At 44.6% G+C, this 21,753-nt stretch overlaps 1 protein-coding gene across 6 annotated transcripts in view; it reads right to left on the reverse strand.

Moving 5' to 3' along the window:
- Positions 1-21,753, reverse strand: part of LOC124594427 (leukocyte elastase inhibitor-like) — a 153,513-nt gene that overhangs the window by 91,448 nt on the left and 40,312 nt on the right. For all 6 annotated transcript variants that reach the window (XM_047132799.1, XM_047132802.1, XM_047132800.1 and 3 more), the window contains exons 5-6: positions 10,695-10,909; positions 8,873-9,058 (exon numbers count right to left, since the gene is read on the reverse strand). In XM_047132799.1, the coding sequence (XP_046988755.1) occupies positions 8,873-9,058; positions 10,695-10,909 (401 nt within the window). The remainder of the gene's footprint in view (positions 1-8,872; positions 9,059-10,694; positions 10,910-21,753) is intronic.

A 21,753-nucleotide genomic window follows, 5' to 3' on the forward strand; every position in this document is an offset into this window, starting at 1 on the left:
TTGTACGATAGTGTTCCGATGCTGTGTAACCCTGATATCATTTTCTATCACGGCTAGAGATATCCAACTTTCGCACATTATATCGACACGAAACATGACTAGACTATCTTCTACTCCCAACGTGCGTTGGCATCTTTCCTACGACAATCACGAGTTAAAAGAATCTTGCAGCCTTTGATTTATCTATTCTCGAGTCAGAGACATACGAGGGTGTACCCAAAAGAAACTGAACTCATTTTTTGGTAGGCAGAGATTTTGTAGGAGCGTACAGAGCGAACATGGGTCAGGAAGCCGAGTACTGTTGCTGAAGAATGTCAGGACTAGTTTCGGCAGAGTTTATAGTGACAACTGTTTTGTGTAATTGTCGTTTTTGCAATGGCTGATTTTCATGAACAGCATGCGACGGTGAACTTTTGCTTTTTGCTCGAAAAAAGTGGAAGAGAAACACTTGAAACGTTAATAAAGGCGTAGAAGGACGATGCTATGGGGAAAAGTCAAGTGTCTGAGTGGTTTTCCCGTCTAAGAATGGTAAAAGTTAGCTGATGACAAATCTCGTTCTGATCGTCCTTTCACGACCTGAACACATGAAAATGTTGAAAACATTGTTGCAGTCATCAATGAAGGTCGACGACGGACCATTGAAGAAATTGTAGAGCGGTCGGGAGTGACTTGGAGTTTGGGAATGTATGGGGTTCCTGTCAAATTCTTACTACTACTGCTGACTGCTTGAATGAAAACAAGGTCTTGCGGAAGTATGCTGTGCTTTGAAAGAAGAGTCCCGAAATGACCGAAACTTTAAAAAAAAAATTATCACACGTGACTAAACTTCGTGCTATGCTTATGGGCCTGAATGAAAGCAACAATAAAGCCAGTAGAGCACTTAAAGTTCACCTCGCCCCAAGAAAACGCATCAGGTGAAATCATCATTATAACCACGCTGATTTGTTTTTCCGATGTGAGAGGAGCCGTCCATTCAGAGTTTGTTCCGCAGGGTCACACGGTTAACCAGGCTGTCTGCTTGGGAGTTTTGAAAAGACTGTGCAACAGTATGCGGCGGAAGCGGTCTGATTTGCGGCTGTGCGGTGACCGGTTTGTCTATCACGACAACGCCTTTGCTCACATTCACCTGTCTGTACGACAATTATTGACCAAAAATGGTGTGATACCTGTTTCTCACACCCATAATCACCCGACTTTGCCCCATGTGACTTTTCTTTTTCCTACAATGAAACGAGACATGAAAGGGAAGCATTTTGCAGGCATTGATGAGGTGAATAAAAAAAGATGGAGCCACTGTCTATCACCACAAAAGATGAATTTAACCAATGTTTTCTAAACTGGAATAAAAGATTAGAGAAGTTTATTATTGCAAGTGGAGAGTACTTTGAATGGTGCGAAAAGTGGCAGTTGACCCTAAATAACGAAAAGTGTGAGGTCATCCACATGAGTAGTAAAAGGAACTCGTTAAACTTCGGTTAAATGATAAATTAGTGTAATGTAAAAGCCGTAAATTCATCTAAATACCTAGGTATTACAATTACCAACAACTTAATCGGAAAGAACACATAAAATGTTGTGGGAAAGGCTACCCAAAGGCTGCGTTTTATTGGCAGGACACTTAGAAAATGTAACAGACCTACTAAGAAGACTGCCTACACTACGCTTGTCCGTTCTCTTTTAGAATACTGCTGCGCGGTGTGGTATCCTTACCAGGTAGGACTGAGGGAGTACATCGAAAAAGTTCAAAGAAAGGCAGCACGTTTTGTATTATCGCGAAATATGGGAGAGAGTGTCACAGAAATGATACGGGATTTGAGCTGGAAATCATTAAAAGAAAGGCGTTTTTCATTGCGACGGAATCTTTTCACGTAATTACAATCACCAACTTTCTCCTCCGAATGCGAAAATGTTTTGTTCACACCGACCTACATACGGCGGACCGGTCACCACGATAAAATAAGGGAAATCAAGGCTCGTACGGAAAGATATAGATGTTCATTCTTCCCGCGCGCTATACGATATTGGAATAATAGAGAATTGCGAAGGTGGTTCGATGAAGCCATGCGGCTTTTCGCGGATGATGCTGTAGTATACAGAGAAGTTGCAGCATTAGAAAATTGTAGCGAAATGCAGGAAGATCTGCAGCGGATAGGCACTTGGTGCAGGGAGTGGCAACTGACCCTTAACATAGACAAATGTAATGTATTGCGAATACATAGAAACAAGGATCCTTTATTGTATGATTATATGATAGCGGAACAAACACTGGTAGCAGTTACTTCTGTGAAATATCTGGGTGTATGCCTGCGGAACGATTTGAAGTGGAAAGATCATATAAAATTAATTGTTGGTAAGGCGGGTACCAGGTTGAGATTCATTGGGAGAGTTCTTAGAAAATGTAGTCCATCAACAAAGGAGGTGGCTTACAAAACACTCGTTCGACCTATACTTGAGTATTGCTCATCAGTGTGGGATCCGTACCAGATCGGTCTGACGGAGGAGATAGAGAAGATCCAAAGAAGAGCGGCGCGTTTCGTCACAGGGTTATTTGGTAAGCGTGATAGCGTTACGGAGATGTTTAGCAAGCTCAAGTGGCAGACTCTGCAAGAGAGGCGCTCTGTATCGCGGTGTAGCTTGCTGTCCAGGTTTCGAGAGGGTGCGTTTCTGGATGAGGTATCTAATATATTGCTTCCCCCTACTTATACCTCCCGAGGAGATCACGAATGTAAAATTAGAGAGATTAGAGCGCGCACGGAGGCTTTCAGACAGTCGTTCTTCCCGCGAACCATACGCGACTGGAACAGGAAAGGGAGGTAATGACAGTGGCACGTAAAGTGCCCTCCGCCACACACCGTTGGGTGGCTTGCGGAGTATAAATGTAGATGTAGATGTAGATGTAGATGAACCCTCTGCCAGGCACTTAAATGTGTATTGCAGTGTATCCATGTAGATGTAGATGAAGGGGACTGAAGGTTTGTGCATAAAATGTGACTTAATAATTTCAAAGTACGTTCGCTTCCTTTAGGGCACCCCCTCGTAGAAATACACAGACTGACAATCAAATCAGAAAACAGATAACAGACTGGGAAAATATAACAGTTGTAGTGACCCTTTATCTTCACGTCACAACCTGTGAAGCGCTCAGCGTGGCATATATTATCTCATGTTTTGTGCTGGATGTTTGGCACAGAAGACACTGAGCGATGCGACTTACGGTTTACTCTTGCCGGCACCCAAAGTAAATGTCATCAAGTCCTATTTCTTCATACAGTCCTTGGATCTCCCCACTATGAATGGTAATCCGATTAGCGACTTCCGCACATGCCAGCTCTTAATTTGCCCTCGGAGTTAGCTGCTAGGCTGCTGATATCCACATGCGTCTTCCACAGTTCCAGTTTGCCTTTTACGGAGACTCGATAACTATTTTGATGATCACAGAATCTGAACCGTTGAGGACGAGGGTTTGAGGCTTGTGTCGATGCGACCAGTGGGCTCAGTTCTGGTCCACTGGAAGCCTCTCGTTATCACCACCAACTTCAGAAGGTGGCGCTAATCGAAGTGAGTAATAAGGTTTGTCGGAGTTGGCTTGAGGCAACCTGTAGTTAGCCTACATGTTTCATGTGCACCAGATCGGACAGGCATGTTCCACAGCAGAAGCACACAGCGCCGTCGTTAATGAAGCGATTGTTGAATAGTGCTAGCCTCATACTGACCCTGCCTGTTTTCAAGTCAGACGTCTTAGTGTGGAGATTCCAATTTCGCTGTTCTTACAATGACATTGAATGTAAATGTTCTGTCAAGGTTATTCTCAGGTGCTTAGGAGCATAATAATACAGCACTCGGGTTCCTCTTCGTTCGGTATGTTGTAACTGCGACCGGGACGGTCGCGGGGTAGAAACGACGGAAAGCGCGGCGGGACCTGCGGAGAGGCCAGCGAACAACAACACAGCGCGAGACGACGGACACGACCAACGAAGGACAGAACAAACAACAACGAGATCGAACAACGGAGTCACAAGGAAACCTAACAAACACGTCCACTCGGACACAGAACAAGTAAGTAAGCTGTCTAACGTGAGGCGATGTGTCAACAGACGTACGCGAGATTAGACTGGCTGGCTGAGCTTTTTTTTTTTCTTCTTTACTTTGATTTTAAAACCTGTACAACAGGCAGACTGGCAGCAGCATTCTACTCTGCTCCTCAGCCGCAGAATAGACAATGAGAAAAAACATAAGAAATACACAGAATTTACATAACGGCGGATAATAAAACAGTAGACACATAAATACAAAACCACGGAGCCATTCACACTCGACGATAATCCACACTACAAACTGTTGACACGACGCACAAACACTGAAGATGTCGGTGGCACATGTGAACGATGGAATGTGACGGTGAACACTAAACACAAAACACGACGGCACACAAGAGAAACGGATGGCGATGATCTCCGGCGCGCTAATGTTCACGTAATGTGTGCGAGTCTGGGGACCTGCCAAGAGGGGGAGAAGGGTGAGGGGGAGGGAGAGGGGAGAGCAAAGATGCCAATGGCAGAGGAGATGGGAGGAGGAGTAGAGGGACGGGGGTAGGGGAAGCCTAGGTGAGAAGTGGAGAGAAAGGGAGGCGGGAGGGAAGGAGGAGAGAAGGGAGGGAGGGTGCCCAAAGGAAAAAACACAGGAAGTGGGAAGGGAGGATCAAAGTTGATAGGAGGGGTAGATGGAGGGGAGGAGGGCATCATCAGGGAGAGGGAGCTGGCGGATGCCATCTTGGGAGAGGGTAAGGAGGTGGGGAGATGGAGACCGGGTGGGACGTGGGAATACAGGCGCGGCAGCGGGCGGGGCCGGGAGAGGACGGGCGAGACAAGCGGGTGAGGAGGATTGAGTTTGCGGGAGGTGTACAGGATCCGTATCCTTTCAAGGAAAAGGAGGAGGTGGGGGAATGGAATGAGATCGTACAGGATCTGCGTGGGGGAGGGGAGACGGATGCGATAGGCGAGGCGGAGAGCATGGCGTTCAAGGATTTGAAGGGATTTATAAAAGGTAGGGGGGGCGGAGATCCAGGCTGGATGGGCATAACAAAGCATAGGGCGGATGAGGGATTTATAGGTGTGGAGTACGGTGGAGGAGTCCAGACCCCACGTACGGCCGGAAAGGAGCTTGAGGAGACGGAGTCGGGAGCGTGCCTTGGCTTGGATTGACCGGAGATGGGGGGTCCAGGAGAGTCGACGGTCAAGGGTGACACCAAGGTACTTAAGGGTGGAGGTGAGGGCAATAGGACGGCCATAGATGGTGAGATAGAAATCAAGGAGGCAGAAGGAAGGGGTGGTTTTGCCTACAATGATCGCCCTGTTTTTGGAGGGATTGACCTTAAGCAACCACTGGTTGCACCAAGCGGTGAACCGATGAAGATGGGATTGGAGAAGGTGTTGGGAACGCTGCAGGGTGGGGGCAAGGGCAAGGAAGGCGGTGTCATCGGCAAACTGGAGAAGGTCGACGGGGGGTGACGGCGGCGGCATGTCCGCCGTATACAAAAGGTGCAGAAGGAGGGAGAGGACGGAGCCTTGGGGCACACTGGCGGAGGGAAAAAAGGTGTAGGAATCCGTGTTATGGATGGTGACATAGGAAGGACAGCGGGAGAGAAAGGAGCCGATCAGACGGACGTAGTTAATGGGAAGGGCGAAGGTTTGGAGCTTGAAGAGGAGACCGTAATGCCATACGCGGTCATAAGCGCGTTCGAGATCCAGGGAGAGGAAGATTGCGGAGCGACGGGAATTGAGCTGTTCGGCAAGGAGATGAGTGAGGTGAAGGAGAAGGTCGTCAGAAGAGAAGGACGGCCGAAAGCCACACTGGGTAATGGGAAGGAGGAGGTGCTGGCGGAGATGTTGGTGGATGCGGCGGGTGAGGATAGATTCCAGGACCTTGCTGAAGACCGAGGTAAGGCTGATGGGACGGCAGAAAGAGACGGAGAACGGCGGTTTACCGGGTTTAAGGAACATCAGGATGCAGGAGGTTTTCCACAGGTCGGGGTAGTAACCGGTGGACAGGACTACATTGAAGAGCCTGGCCAGGGTGAAGAGGAAAGAGACAGGAGCTTCACGGAGGTGGCAGTAGGTGACACGATCGTGACCAGGAGCGGTGTTGCGTTTTGTGCGGAATGTAGCAATGAGATCCTGTGTAGTGATAGGGGCATTGAGTTCCGTGTGTGCAATGTTGTCCAACTGGCTGAGCGAGAGGCAGGCGCTTAAGTATGCTATCGGGGGCGCCGCTATTGGCCGATGGGACCACGTGTTCCGCCGTGGCGCCCCCACACTAAAAGCGGGCCAGGAGGCGCTCGCCGCCACAGCTTACGGCGCGATGGTGCAGAGACCTCTAGGGGTCTTCGACGTCCATGACGTCTGGCGCGGATTCAAATTCCGCTGCGCGCGGTACCAGACCGTATGTGGCTAACGACAACTTTATCTGTTCTGTAAATGATGCGCACTTCTCCCCACAGTGTCAAAGCTTTTGCGCTGTGCAGCAAATGCTATGTCATCTGCATACATGAAGCTTCTTGTACTTTGAGTCGGCGATTGGTCATTCATGTAGATGTTGAATAGAAGATGAGCTGGAATACTTCTCTGAGGTAGGCAATTTTTCTGTGTTCTCTTGCAACTATGCTGTGTTTATAAGTCACAAAATCTTGAGATTTTTGTAGAAGGGCAATGAATAATTAAGTGAGATGGAAATCCTTGAGCAGGTTTAACAATGCTGCTGTGAAAGTAAGCGGATCTAGGCAAATCAGGTATATTACATCTTTTTCTGCTGACCGCAGTCCTAGGGTTTTAAACCGTTGTTCGTAACAGGCGCCCAGAAAGCAAATTACACTACTGGCCATTAAAATTGTTACACCACGAAGATGACGCACTGCAGATGCGAAATTTAACCGGCAGGAAGAAGATGCTGTGATATGTAAATGATTAACTTTTCAGAGCATTCACACAAGACTGGTGCCGGTGGCGACACCTACAACGTGCTGACATGAGGAAAGTTTCCAACCGATTTCTCTTACACAAACAGCAGTTGACCGGCGTTGCCTGGTGAAACGTTGTTGTGATGCCCCGTGTAAGGAGGAGAAATGCGTACCATCACGTTTCCGACTTTGATAGATGTCGGATTGTAGCCTATCGCGATTGCGACTTATCGTATCGCAACAGAGCTGCTCGCGTTGGTCGAGATCCAATGACTGTAGAAGAATATGGAATCGGTGGGATCAGGAGGGTAATACGGAACGCTGTGCTGGATCCCAACGGCCTCGTATTATAGCAGTAGAGATGACAGCCATCTTATACGCATGGGTGTAACGGATCTTGCAGCCACGTCTCGATCCCTGAGTCAACAGATGGGGATGTTTGTAAGACAACAACCATCTGCACGAACAGTTCGACGACGTTTGCAGCAGCATGGACTATCAGCTCGGAGACCGTGGCTGCGGTTACCCTTGACGTTGCATCACAGACAGGACCGCCTGTGTTGGTGTACTCAACGACGAACCTGGGTGCTCGAATGCAAAACGTCATTTTTTCGGATGAATCCAGATTCTGTTTACAGCATCATGATGGTCGCATCCGTGTTTGGCGACGTCGCGATGAACGCACAATGGAAGCGTGTATTCGCCATCGCCATACTGGCGTATCGCCCGGAGTGATGGTAGGGGGTGCCATTGGTTACACGTCTCGGTCACCTCTTGTTCGCAATGACGGCACTTTGAACAGTGGACGATACATTTCAGATGTTATGACCCGTGGCTCTAACCTTCATTCGATTCCTGCGAAACCCTACATTTCAACAAGACAATGCACGAGCGCATGTTGCAGATCCTGTACGGACCCTTCAGGATTCAGAAAATGTTCGACTGCTGCCCTGGCCAGCACATTCTCCAGATCTCTCACCGACTGAAAACGTCTGATTAATGGTGGCCGAGCAACTGTCTCGTCACAATACGCCAGTCACTACTCTTGATGAACTGTGGTATCGTGTTGAAGCTGCATGGGCAGCTGTACCTGTACACGCCATCCAAGCTCTGTTTGACTCAATGTCCAGGCGTATCAAGGCCGTTATTACGGCCAGAGGTGGTTATTCTGGGTACTGATTTCTCAGGATCTATGCATTCAAATTGCGTGAAAATGTAATCACATGTCAGTTTTAGTATAATATATTCATCCAATGAATACCCGTTTATCATCTGCATTTCTTCTTGGTGTAGCAATTTTAATGGCCACTAGTGTATAGGATAGAGACTTGTATATTGCTTGAGTCGCTACAGCCTCCCCAGTTATCTTAAAAAGAAGAAACAACTGAGATTATGTAGTTCTGTTGTTGTTGTTTTGGGGTGAACCTATACGATACGATAATTTGTAAGTGGCTGCCATCAGCAGGTGTTGCTGGCACAGATGACCCCTACAGGCAAATTTTTCAGGGTTTTGTAGATAGTTGGAGTAATGTCGCTTCGAGAACACGGCCTCCTCCACGCGCTGACAACACTTTTATTCGCAAAAAGCGACAATTCGTTCACACGCTGGTATTGACACGACCAGTCGAAGCATGTTGATAGAACAGCATACACAAGACGTACTGTCCAGTTAGCAACCGCTGCGAGGTTGCAAGTTTATTCTTACTTCCATTACACGTGTAGCTTTACGTAGTGATTCCCTGATGTCAAAAGAGTATGAAGAAAGCGGTTTCAGATTAATAAAACACCTCCTATGCAACAAAGGGTAGTGCGAACCTCTTTCGGGCAGATTTTGTGACGTTATTATGAGGAAAAGTTTACGTTAAATATTACTTATTAAACATATCTGACTTACTATGAGTTTGAAAATATTAAACTCACTGTTATCAGAGTGTCTTTTAGAGACTTGGAGTATTCCATTTTGAATTTCGGTAAATATACAAAGACCTTGTTGTTGGTCATTCTCTTCACAATGTCCGACACATCAACTTTGTCAAGATTTCTCTCGAGCTCTTGCAAACCATTCACTTCTTTTGGTAACAATACCACCATATTCAGATTCCAATCCTGAGGAAGAAAACGGAAACTGATTAGACCGAATTCAAAAACATAGTTGCAGCAAAATTTCCAAGCGATACAAGGAGATATTTATGTATTTTTACTCCAGTTACGGTTCATAAAATTTTTTTATACATCGAGTAAGTATTTCTGTCCACGATTACCATCTTCATACCCGAGTATACACAGTTTGCTAATCATATCGAGTCGGCATTGTGACTGCACCACTTTTACATATGTCGGCTCGATATGATTAGGAAGTGCATGTACTCAGGTCTGAAGACCGTAATTATGGACCGAAATTAATTACCTGGTGTCAAAAAAAAAATTGTGATTCGCACCTGGAATATAATATGTATAAAATTGATTAGGTAATCAGAAAATATCTTTCCACTGTATCTTTTACTTGGGCCATGAAAAAAGATAATTTTACAATAAAAATAAAAATTTGTCCATTTAGAACTACAACATAAGGAGAAACAAGTTTCTAGTTGTGGGCATTTCCGTAACAGCTGCATATAACTTCCAGTAGTTCACAAGAGGAACGCCTTTTTTATTCTGAACATGAAATTTTTTTATTTAACTTAGGCACTCAGACGAGTTTTGCCTTAGTTACAATGCATCTCGAGAGAGCGACCTGGAACACAACACGATTTTTTTACATATAGGTTATCGTTTATACGTTCAGGATATAGATTTAAAACAGTTCATTGAAGTTTTTACAGTAAAGTTTGCAAAAGGTGTTTTTCTTGTGGACTACAACAGTATAGAGAGTTTTCAAATGAAAAGGTACGCATTGTCGCAGCAACCAAACCAGCTGAAATTGACGTTAGCCGCTTTGGGATAACGTACTGAGACATCTATGGACGCGATGGAAGCGTCGTTACCTATCCCTAAAAAATTCAAAGTTGCGTTCTCAGCAGACAAGGTGCTGCTCTCCGTCTTTTTCGACGTCCGAGGTCTGATACTAATCGACTACATCGAGCTAGGAGAAACCATTAAGTCATTAAGAGTGACGTGTACTGTTAGATACTCCGTAGCCCACCCAAGTAATCAAGAGCAAACGGCCTGAGCTGCTCACCGGATAGTGACTGTGCTCGGAAAAAAAAAGAAAAAAACAACTCAGAGAAGCCCTTTAACTCAAACGACGAACTGAAGGACACAGGGAACTCTTCGGCTCTTGAAACAGTGAAACTGAAATTGTTGTGCTCAGACCCCTGTTGATTACTTTTCAATAAACACTTCAGTTATACCTACAGTGATGTTTCGTACCTTTTCTTTTGAACACCCCTCATAATACTCATGGAATTTTCTGAAACTTAGATTTCTGAAGTGCAAATGCAACTAGAACTTGCGCTATAACCTCATTAAAATCCTGCAGGGTGTACAGCCTCGCGATCTTATGAAATGCTTAAAATGCTGAAACTCTAAAATAACCGACGTTCCTGCAGTTGCTTAGCACAAACACTGAGAAGGGGTTTTAATGAGAGCGACGCCGGCTGCAGAAACGTGGGTATTTTAACTCGTAACATTTCTGTCCTTTGAAATATTTATGCAAATTTTTATTTAATTCTCACTAGTAGTATTGCTCATTCCTAAAAATATATGAAGAATTAAATATGTGGAAAACTGTGAATCAAATTACCTTGTAAGGAAGCATAAGCGCCTGCGTATTTAATTCAGTTAAGTCAGCATACTGGAAATCGCCCTCGACGTACATCATATCAACATCTTCCGTCGTTCCCGACGGTAAATGGAAAGGTGTAGGCTTGGTTTCATCCTCGTAAAATACCTTAAGCCATGCACCCTTAAAGTAAATAGCGTTGACAAGCACCATGAGTGTTTCAGCATCCAAAACGCCTGTGAAAGTGGAACACCAAATGTAGAAAGGGAGAAAAATCGTTTTTATATTACGATACAGGATTGCAACAAAAATTTCATTGATAATTTTACAAAATGGACTCGTAATGCATAAGAAATGACTGTTACAGGATAAAAACGAAGTACGATTCCATTGTTGTGATGTTCGCTCTACTAATAACATTTTTACTTGGACTCTGTCCAAATCATTGGTTACACATGCCAACGATGGAAAAACATTTTTGCTGAAAATACCTTATTCTTATGTCTTTTAGGGCGGGAAATCCAACTATGATTCTTAAAAAACTGTATCAGCCACCATTTCTTCACTTTCTACAGCTAAATTTATTAAATTAAGCGATTTTTTTTTAAATTAACAGCTTTTATATAGTTAAAATAATTTTAAAAGGAGGTGTAATGAAGTAGATGACGTTGGCAGCACTGCTGAAAAACATTTTGTGGCAAAAAAATGTCAGTTATATTTCTGTGTTAACAGATGGTGTTTTGTTTACTGTCAGCCGAACCTCACTTTCCCGTTTCGTGTACCTGTGCTCAGTACAATGTGTAATCGTGGTTGTAAAAACTCTGCTGACTGTTTTTGTTGTATTTGTGGTGAATTTGTGATTACAAAAGACCAAAGAAACATTACAGACTTTGTGAAAAAGGTTTATCTATCATACTTTGGATCTAAACTTGGTGATCAAGGAAAATCTTGAGCGCCGCATAAGGTATGTTATGTGTGTGTTGAAGATCTGGTCCAGGAAGGAGAAAAAAGCCTTTAGATTGGCTGTTCATATGATATAGAAGGAGCCAAGAAATCATTCCGGTGATTTCTACTTTTGCATTGTTCATATTACTGGTCATAATTCCAAAAACAAGAAGGTAATAAGCTACCCTAACCTTCCGTCTGCCATCCGACCGGTAGGGCATGGTGCAGATTTGCCATTTCCTGAACCACCAGATGATTTGCATTCTGTTCCAACAGAAATATTTTCTGACGTACAATGTGATTCAGATGAACCAGATGATGATGAATTCCATTGTAATACAGAAAGTGTAGAGCCCAAATTGTTTACTCAGACCGAGCTTAACGATTTTGTTCGGGATTTGGGCTTAACGAAATAAAAAGCTTAATTGCTTGGCTCTAGATTAAAAGAAAAGAAATTATTGACAGTTGGAACCGGCATATACATGTATAGAAGTGAGAGCAGCAATTTTCGAAGTTTTTTCAACAAGAAGGTAATTTAGTATACTGCTCATACATTCCCAGTCTGATGAATGAGTTTAGTATTGAACACAAAAAGGAAGACTGGAGGCTGTTTATTGATTCATCCAAAACTAGTTTAAAGGCTGTTTTATTACACAATGGTAACATGTATGCGTCTATACCTGTTCGACAGTCTGTACATATGAAAGAAAGCTATGAAAACCAAGAAATAGTGCTAAATAAAATAGGCTACTCTGCTCATGGTTGGATGATATGTCGCGATCTAAAAGTAACATGCATGCTTCTTGGTAAACAAGATAGCTTTACCAAATTTCCATGTTTCTTGTGTGAATGGGATAGTTGGGCTAGGGATCAACACTGGTGCAGAAAGAACTGGCCTCAAAATATAAAGTTAGGCCCAATGAAACAGTTTCTAAAGGCTTTTGCCTAAAAAGGGACCAAGTTTTAAGTATCTCTGCCAAACGTTTCCACTCCTTTCAGAAGCTAAACGAAAAGAAAGAGTCTTTGTCGTATCTGACATTAGAAAATTGATGTTTGATGTTAATTTTGAATCCACAGTGACCTTAAATGAGAAAGGAGCATGGGTATCATTCAAGCAAGTCTTTGCAGAGTCAACTTTTTCATCTCAAAGTAGCACTTGCACCCTACATCCTCAATTATCTTTTGGATGTATTCCAGTCTATGTCCTCGCCTGAAGTTTTTATCCTCTACTGCTATCTAGTACTACACAAGTTATTCAGTGATATTTTAACACATGTCCTATCGTCCCTCCCCGTCATCCTGTCAGTGCTTTCCATGTCTAAAAGTCTGGTGGTATTCCTCAAGTGTCATTTATTCTTCACTTCAACTTGAATAGCCGTTTGGTCCCCACTTCCACCAACGATTTTAGAAACTCCGAAGCAATATTATCTGTCCCTGGTGCGTTACCTGTGGTGTGCGTACTGTAAGACCTTCGGTACACACACCATCAGATTATTTGACTTGTCGCTCTAACGAAGTAGGCGAGTGTCAGCAATAGGTCTCGTGGTCTTATCGTGGCGTGTTTATCTTCTGCCGTTAGGTCAGACGATAGAAATGCCACTTGCACGCTTAGAGTAGCAGATTGACGGTGGCCAACTTTAAACAGAACTTGATTAATTTTCACACACATTTATTAAAATAATGACAATCATAAACCTTACTTAACTTGATTCTGGATGCTATTTACAATTGACAATCTGAAGTTCCTTTGGTCTTGGTACATTAATCTTATTCTCACATATCTCTGATACTTGACAAAATGTCTATACATTTATGTTCATGGCAATGTACAGGAATACGATAATCTTATTAGGCGCAGACTGAATCTTGGCTATAGACTGGTACAGACTAATGCAGACTGGTACAGACTGACGCAGACTGACTAATCGGAGGTCTGTACACTCGTTATAATACCTCGAGCGTTCAGGTATCACTGCGCGAGTGCGATCCGCGAGGAGAAAAGGTTCTACGTTAGCAGAAATCTCATTGACTGCGTGACATATTAATACGCGGATCGGCGGAAGCAGAATTTGGTCCGTCTCTAAGACAGCGCCATCTCGTAGTGCGGAGACGGACGAACGCTGCGCCTGCACTGTTGTGCTTAGCGGGGCGCGCTCTAGTGGGAAAGTTGTGTACGCGCTGACTACGCGGAACTATGTACACAACATTACCTGATGCAGGTCTTGCAAACTCCGCCTCTAATACTGGATACCCTATGTCTTCTATATCAACTCACATTTATTGGTCTACCAGGGGATTTCTAAAACTAAGTTACATACATTATTGAATGATGAATTACGCTTCAGAGTGACTCTGATACATTTCAGTGATTTGCAACATAGTCACCAAGTCTCTTTCAACGCAGATCGTAACAGTCTACCAATAACTCAGTTCCTCGACGATAGAAATCAGCGACTTGGTCACGAAATCATTCGAGAACAGCTATGTGAAGGTCCTCAGTGTTGAAAATTCTCTTTTTCTCTGTCCTGAAACTTTCACTAGATATTGTCGTTTGTGGTCGATGCCGGCGGCCTTTTTTTGTCCTTTCTTTCCGATCAGCAGCACCCACGTTCCTGCGGCCTAAGACAAAACGTTAGCACCGTTTCACTGTGGCTGAAAGCGAATCATAGCATTTGGTCCCTGTACCACCAGAATTTCACGACGATTTTGTATGCAGTTTAACCGGTTTGCCCACAAGAATCGTACTGCTCCATGTACTTCTACTTTCGAGTACGTTTCCAATTGCAGCACACATTCACGGTGTGATGCTCCAGAACCTTGTCTGCAGGAAACCCGAAACATATTCTCTCTTCTGACTACGCGCCATTCATATTGTGCATACTCGTAGCATGGGTCGACCTGAACACCTGATGTATCACGTCATTCGACCAGCCCAGCTCCATTTTCCACCCTCTTCCTCCATTACTAATATTTATTGGAAAGGAGAAATGTTCAAATGTCTGTGAAATCTTATGGGACTTAACTGCTCAGGTCATCAGTCCCTAAGCTTACACACTACTTAATCTAAATTATCCTAAGGACAAACACACACACCCATGCCCGATGGCGGACTCGAACCTCCGCCGGGACCAGCCGCACAGTCCATGACTGCAGCGCCGCAGACTGCTCGGCTAATCCCGCGCGACTGGAAAGGAGAATCACCGATCATTTGCTGTGGCATAAAATATTTCGTAGCGGACAGCTTTCATGAGCTTTTCCACTCCCTCATCTTATTTGTCGATACATTATTTGAAAAGGATTTTAAAGCTATTGAGGTCTCACAAGCAATAGACGAAGTTGAAATACCACAGTACAGATAAATAATTCCAACTAAGAGATGACATATGATTAATCTTAACTGATTAAAACACCAATAAAAATGCATAGATGACTTACGAAATGTGTCAAAAAGATCTAGTCGACAGTTGCAGTCTGTCAATTAAATCCAATATTTAGGGATATGTGAGTCAACCAAATTCGGGTAAAAAAAATGGCTCTGAGTACTATGGGACTTAAACATCTGAGGTCATCAGTCCCCTAGAACTTAGATCTACTTAAAACTAACTAACCTAAGAACGTCACACACATCCATGCCCGAGGCAAGATTCGAACCTGCGACCGTAGCGGTCGCGCGGTTCCAGACTGAAGCGCCTAGAACCGCTCGGCCATAAATTCGAATTGGAATGTAGACTGTAAACACCTTTCAACCATCTAAATTTCCAATTGTTACTTTATTGTGCAACCAGTTTCAGCGATGTACGAGATCTGTTCAAAAAATTCCGGAACATTCGTAATTTCGCGCCAGTGGTGTGTTGAAGCGAAATGTGTTTGGCATCCCTGCACACACCTGTGCTTAATGTGTAACTGCCGGAAGTTTCATCGTTGTATGTCTGTTAGTTATTTTTCAGTGCCGAGTTTGCCAATTTCGACATGGCAGAGTTACAAGAGCAACGCGTCTGAATTAATTCTTCGTGAAACGCAAGAAAACCTTTACAGAGACACGCCAAATAATGCAGGACGCCTACAATGATGAGTGTTCAAGCAGTATTCGGTTTTACGAATGGTTCACACAGTCCAAAAATGCCCGGACAGATTTTAAAGATGACTCTCCTTCAGGAGTCCCTTCGACGTCTTCAACGCTCATGTCATGAACTTCAATGAAACTGTGCGTACCGGTACGAAGACTCATTGTCCGAAAAAGGGCAGAGGAATGTAACAATTCATTTCGATCACGTCATGAAATCCTGACACGGCATCTTGGAATGCATTATGTTGCCGCCAGGTTCGTCCCACGGCTCATGAGTCAAGACGAGAAAGACCGTTGCCTCGCAATCTGTGAAGAAGTTTTGGTTCGCGCAAATGAGAACGAGATGTTCCTTAAGAGAACCGTAACTGATGATGAGACGTGGGTCAACGGCTATGACGACGAGACCAAGGTTCAGTCTACACAGTGAGTCGGGAAAGGTTCTCCAAGACCAAAAGAGCTCGTCAGGTCAGATGTCAAAGCCATGCTCATAGTTTTCTTTGACTCTGAAGGATTAGTTCATCATGAATTCGTGCCACAGGAAAAACCGTTAATCTGTCTTACTATCGGGACGCGTTGCGACGCCTGCGAGAAAACGTGAGAAGGAAACAGCCTGAAATGTGGCAACTAATGGCTCTTGCATCACGATAACGCACTCGCGCATTCATCCCTGTTGGTAGGTGACTACTGCACAAAGGACGAAATCACTGTGTTGCCTCATCCTCAGAACTCCCCCCTGCGGACATTTTTTTTTTTTATTTCCAACGGTGAAAAATCCGTTGAAAGATCGAAGATTTACAATGGTAGACGAGATAAGAGAAAATTAGTAGACTGTGCTTCTTGCGATCCATCAAGAGGTGCTCCAAAGACTGCTTCCGGAAGTGGAAATGGTGTTGGGAGCGATGCATCAATTGTGCAGGAGAGTATTTCGATGGAGGCTATGACAATAAAAAGCGTATAAAAATTTTGTGGACCACAAAGTTCCGTAATTTTTTGAACAGACCACGTATTACGCCATCTTCAGGCCCTCTGACCGACATGTAGGTAGATTCCCACCTCTGGTCCAATCAAGATGAGGGCCAGCGTTCAATGACTGTTGTACGTAGGTTTTTGACACAGCGGTCGAAGGGATCTACGGATACCAGTCAATGAGCCGGCCGGAGTGTCCCAGCGGTTCTAGGCGCTACAGTGTGTAACCGCGCGACAGGTACGGTCGCAGGTTCGAACCTGCCTCGGGCATGGATGTGTGTGATGTCCTTAGGATAGTAAGGTTTAATTAGTTCTAAGTTCTAGGCGACTGATGAACTCAGAAGATAAGTCGCATAGTGCTCAGAACCATTTGAACTATTTTTGAACCAGTCAATGAATTCTGGCCCCTATTTTGACTGGTATAAAGGTGGGAATCTGTTTACACGTCGGTCAGAAGCCGAAACTCGTTGGTCAGTAAGATAACAACTGGAAATTTAGAAGGCTGAAAAGTGTTTTGGTTCGACGTTTTGCGTTCTGTACAGAACAGCCGAGGTCCTGCAACCATCTGTGAAAAGATGGACAACAAAGACATTCCTCTGAGTTGTTGATTTGACCTTCCTGTACTGATTTCCGTACTTCTGTAGTTTTTAAGCCTCCTATCCTCTAATCAACTCGTTTAAATTAATATACACCGACGGAACAAATCCCAACACCAACAAATAATTAATGTAGAGTAATGAAATTTCCGAAATAAATTTAAGTGATTAACGTTCCAAGTTCACGGCTTAATGTAAGTGCGAAATAAGCTATAACAAATGTGAAACGCTGGTACGATAATAACCGTTATAGCTGCCAGAATGCTCCGTGCATACGACGGCAAGTTAATTATTATCCGCAAAGTAGTTATAAAATTTTATTGTAATCAAATAGGAAACTCTTACAAGAACATCATTTTTCGACATGGTCTCCTTGTGTTTCAACGCATTTGGTCCCTCGTTGTACGAGCTTCCTGATGCCCTCTTAAAAGAAGGTTCTCGGTTGAGCTGCGAGCCAGGAATGCACCGCTTCTTTCACTGCTTCGTCCGAGGCAAATCGACGACCCCTTAATACCTGTTTCAGTGGACCAAACAAGTGGTAGTCAGAAGGGGCAAGATCGGGACTATTTGGAGGATGATCCAGTACTTCAAACTTGAGTTTCTCGAGCGTTTCAGCAGTGTGGGCAGCAGTATGAGGACGGACATTGTCGTGCAACAGCTCCCCTTTTCACAGCAATCCTCGGCGTTTGTTTCGAATTGCAGGCTTTAGCCTGGCAGTAAGCATCTCACTGTAACGTACACTGTTTACTGTTGTGCCCCTTTCCCCATAATGTTCCAGTACTGCACCTTGTGCGTCCCAAAAAACCGTAAGCATCAGTTTTCCTGTGGACGGTTCGGTCTTGAACTTTTTCTTCCATGGGGAATTTGGACGATTCCATTCCATACTCTGCCGTTTACTCTCCGGCTCGTAATGATGGATCCACGTTTCGTCACCATTAATGATCCTGTCTAGGAAGTTGTCCCCTTCGTTACCATATCGACCCAAATGTTTTTTTTGCAGATGTCCAAGCGCGTTTGTTTATGCAACCGTGTGATTTGTTTTGGAATCCATCTTGCAAAAACTTTATGAAACCCAAGTCTCTTGAGGATGATTTCGTAGGCAGAACCCTGACTAATTTGCAGACGATGTGTCACTTCGTCAACAGTTAATCGTCTGTCTAAGAGAATCATTTCACGTGAACGCTCAATGGTTTCTTCATTTGTGGCGGTAAACGGTCGTCCGGTTCCTTCATCGTGCGTAACACTTGTGCGACCATTTCGGAATTTTTCAATCCATTCGTAGACACTCCGTTGTGGCAAAACACTGTTCCCGTAATGTACAGAAAGTCTTCGATGAATTTCGGCCCCTGATACGCATTCCGACCACAAAAAACGTATCACTGAACGTTGCTCTTCTTTGGTGCAAATAGACAGCGGAGCAGCCATTATTAATAGCACGGCAGTGATAACGAAACTAACCTGTCAGCTTGAGTATTGCCAACATATAACAACAAATAAATAAAGCATGCGTCATCAAAATAAAACGACAGTACTACCAAACCAAACAAAAATATAACTAAATTGCGGATAATAATTGACTTACCCTGGTACATTGTGTCGTACAGGTGCCAGACTTCAGATTGTGGAACGAAGTTTCGTGCCTGTTGCACATTCACTTACTCCGTCAATAAGGAGATCGTTAATGCTGTTTGTGGATGACGCTGGAATTGTCAAATGATTTCCCATACATGCCCGATTGGAGCAAACCAAGGTACACTACTGGCCATTAATATTGCTACACCAAGAAGAAATGCAGATGATAAACGGGCATTCATTGGACAAATATATTATACCAGAACTGACATATTATTACATTTTCACGCAATTTGGGTGCATACATCCTGAAAAATCAGTAACCAGAACAACCACCTCTGGCCTTAATAACGGCCTTGATACGCCTGGGCTTTGAGTCAAACAGAGCTTGGATGGCGTGTACAGGTACAGCTGCCCATGCAGCTTCAACATGATACCACAGTTCATCAAGAGTAGTGACTGGCGTATTGGAGCTCGGCCACCATTGAACAGACGTTTTAAATTGGTGAGAGATCTGGAGAATGTGCTGGCCAGGGCAGCAGTCGAACATTTTCTGTATCCAGAAATGTGGACGTGCATTATCCTGCTGAAATGTAGGGTTTCGCAGGAATCGAATGAAAGGTAGAGCCACGGGTAGTAACGCATCTGAAATGTAACGTCCGCTGTCTTCAAAGTGTCGTCAGCGCGAACAAGAGGTGACCGAGACGTGTAACCAATGGCACCCCATACTATTACGGCGGGTGATACGCCAGTATGGCGATGACGAATACACGCTTCCAATGTGCGTTCGCCGCGATATCGCCAAACACGGATGCGACCATCATGAAGCTGTAAACAGAACCTGGATTCATCCAAAACAATGACGTATCGCCATTCGTGCACCCAGGTTCGTCGTTGAGTACAGCATCACAGGCGCTCCTGTCTGTGATGCAGCGGCAAGGGTAACCACAGCCATGGTCTCCGAGCTAATAGTCCATGGTGCTGCAAACGTCGTCGAACTGTTCGTGCAGATGGTTGTTGTCTTACAAACGTCCCCATCTGTTCACTCAGGGATCGAGACGCGGCTGCACGATACGTTACAGCCATGCGGATAAGATGCATGTCATCTCGACTGCTAGTGATACGAGGCCGTTGGGATCCAGCACGGCGTTCCGTATTACCCTCCTGAACCCACCGATTCCATATTCTGCTAACAGTCATTGGATCTCGACCAACGCGAGCAGCTCTGTTGCGATACGATAAATCGCAATCGCGATAGGTTACAATCCGACATCTATCAAAGTCGGAAACTTGATGGTACGCATTTATCCTTACACGAGGCATCACAACAACATTTCACCAGGCAACGCCGGTCAACTGCTCTTTGTGTATCAGAAATCGGTTGGAAACTTTCCTCATGTCAGGACGCTGTAGGTGTCGCCACCGGTGCCAGCCTTGTGTGAATTCTCTGAAAAGCGATTCATTTGCATATCACAGCATCTTCTTCCTGTCGGTTAAATTTCGCGTCTGTAGCACGTCATCTTCGTGGTGTAGCAATTTTAATGGCCAGTAGTGTAATATGTTCTTAGTCTGTAGAAAATGTTGGGTCGCAGCAGCAGTAAGTTGGAAAACATCCCCTGGAATGCTGTTCATGAATAGCAGCACGACAGATCGAATCGCCAGACTGAAGTACATAGTTGAGGTCAGAGTGTGTGGGATAACCACGAGAGGACTCCTGCTGTCATATAAAATCACACCCCAGACCGTAACTTCAGTTGTAGGTCCAGTGTGTCTACCATGCACACAGGTTGGTTGCAGGCGCTTAACTGATCTCCTTCTACCCAACACACGGCCATCACTGGCACCGAGGCAGAACCATCTTTCATCAGAAAACACAACAATCCTGCACCCTGACCTCCAATGAGCTCTCGCTTGGAACCACTGAAGTCACAAATGGCGGTTGTTTGGTATCAGTGGAATGCATGCTATAAGGTATCTGGCTTACAGCTGTCCTTGAAGTAACCGATTAGTAACAGTTCGTTGTGTCACTGTGGTGCCAACTGGTGCTCAAATTGCTGCTGCAGATGCATTACCAATCGCCAGAGCCATACGCTGAACACGATAAGTCTACCCTCTCGGTAGTGCCACGTGATTGTCCGGAGCCCGGCCTTCTAGCGACCGTACATTCTCATGACTATTGCTGCCAGTAGTTACGTATAGTGGCTACATTCATGCAAAGTCTTTCTGCAGTGTCGCAGAAGGGACATCAAGCTTCTCATATATCTAGTATGTAAGGTGTCAGGCAAATCCAACACCTTCGATGAAAACCCTGACATGATAGCAATTCCGGCAGTATGTCACATAGCTCCGAATAAATCCTGACATTAAATTAACCAAAGTAATACGATCAACGAGTGAGCAAATGGAATACCACAGACTAACACAAGAACGTCTAAATGCATGTCATATCTTCCCACTGTGAAACAGACGCAGTTCCGAGGGAAGAAACGAGAACAGAAGCCGAGAGCAGAGTCGTGTAGGCTAGGAGGCCCTACGATAAGGGACGGACACCCACGTCGCCATCCGACCGCCAGGACCACCCCCCAGCCCATGTTAAAGGATAGAGCCCTCCAGAAAAACAGTATAGATCTTACGATAACACTAAAAGGACCACACCAGCTGAAAGTTTTAGCGTGAGACTATACGCGTCTCTGTTACATTGCAAACGTTAAAAACATTGCTCCACCACGGAAAGTATAATGTTTCTCATTGGATAGACAGAAGTTTTGTAGGCAGAGCTTAAGGTTAACATTGAGACCCTGATTGGTCAGTTGAATACACAGCCAGACAGCTTTTTTTAAACCAACTTCGGTAAATTGTAGTTAGGAGAAGTTAGGAGAGAGTTGCTTCCGAGACGGCGAGGTGCGTGGAGCTGCGCCGCCCGCCGTCTCCTGAC

Source organism: Schistocerca americana, chromosome 2 (genome assembly GCF_021461395.2).
Source record: "Schistocerca americana isolate TAMUIC-IGC-003095 chromosome 2, iqSchAmer2.1, whole genome shotgun sequence".
NCBI lineage: Eukaryota > Metazoa > Arthropoda > Insecta > Orthoptera > Acrididae > Schistocerca > Schistocerca americana.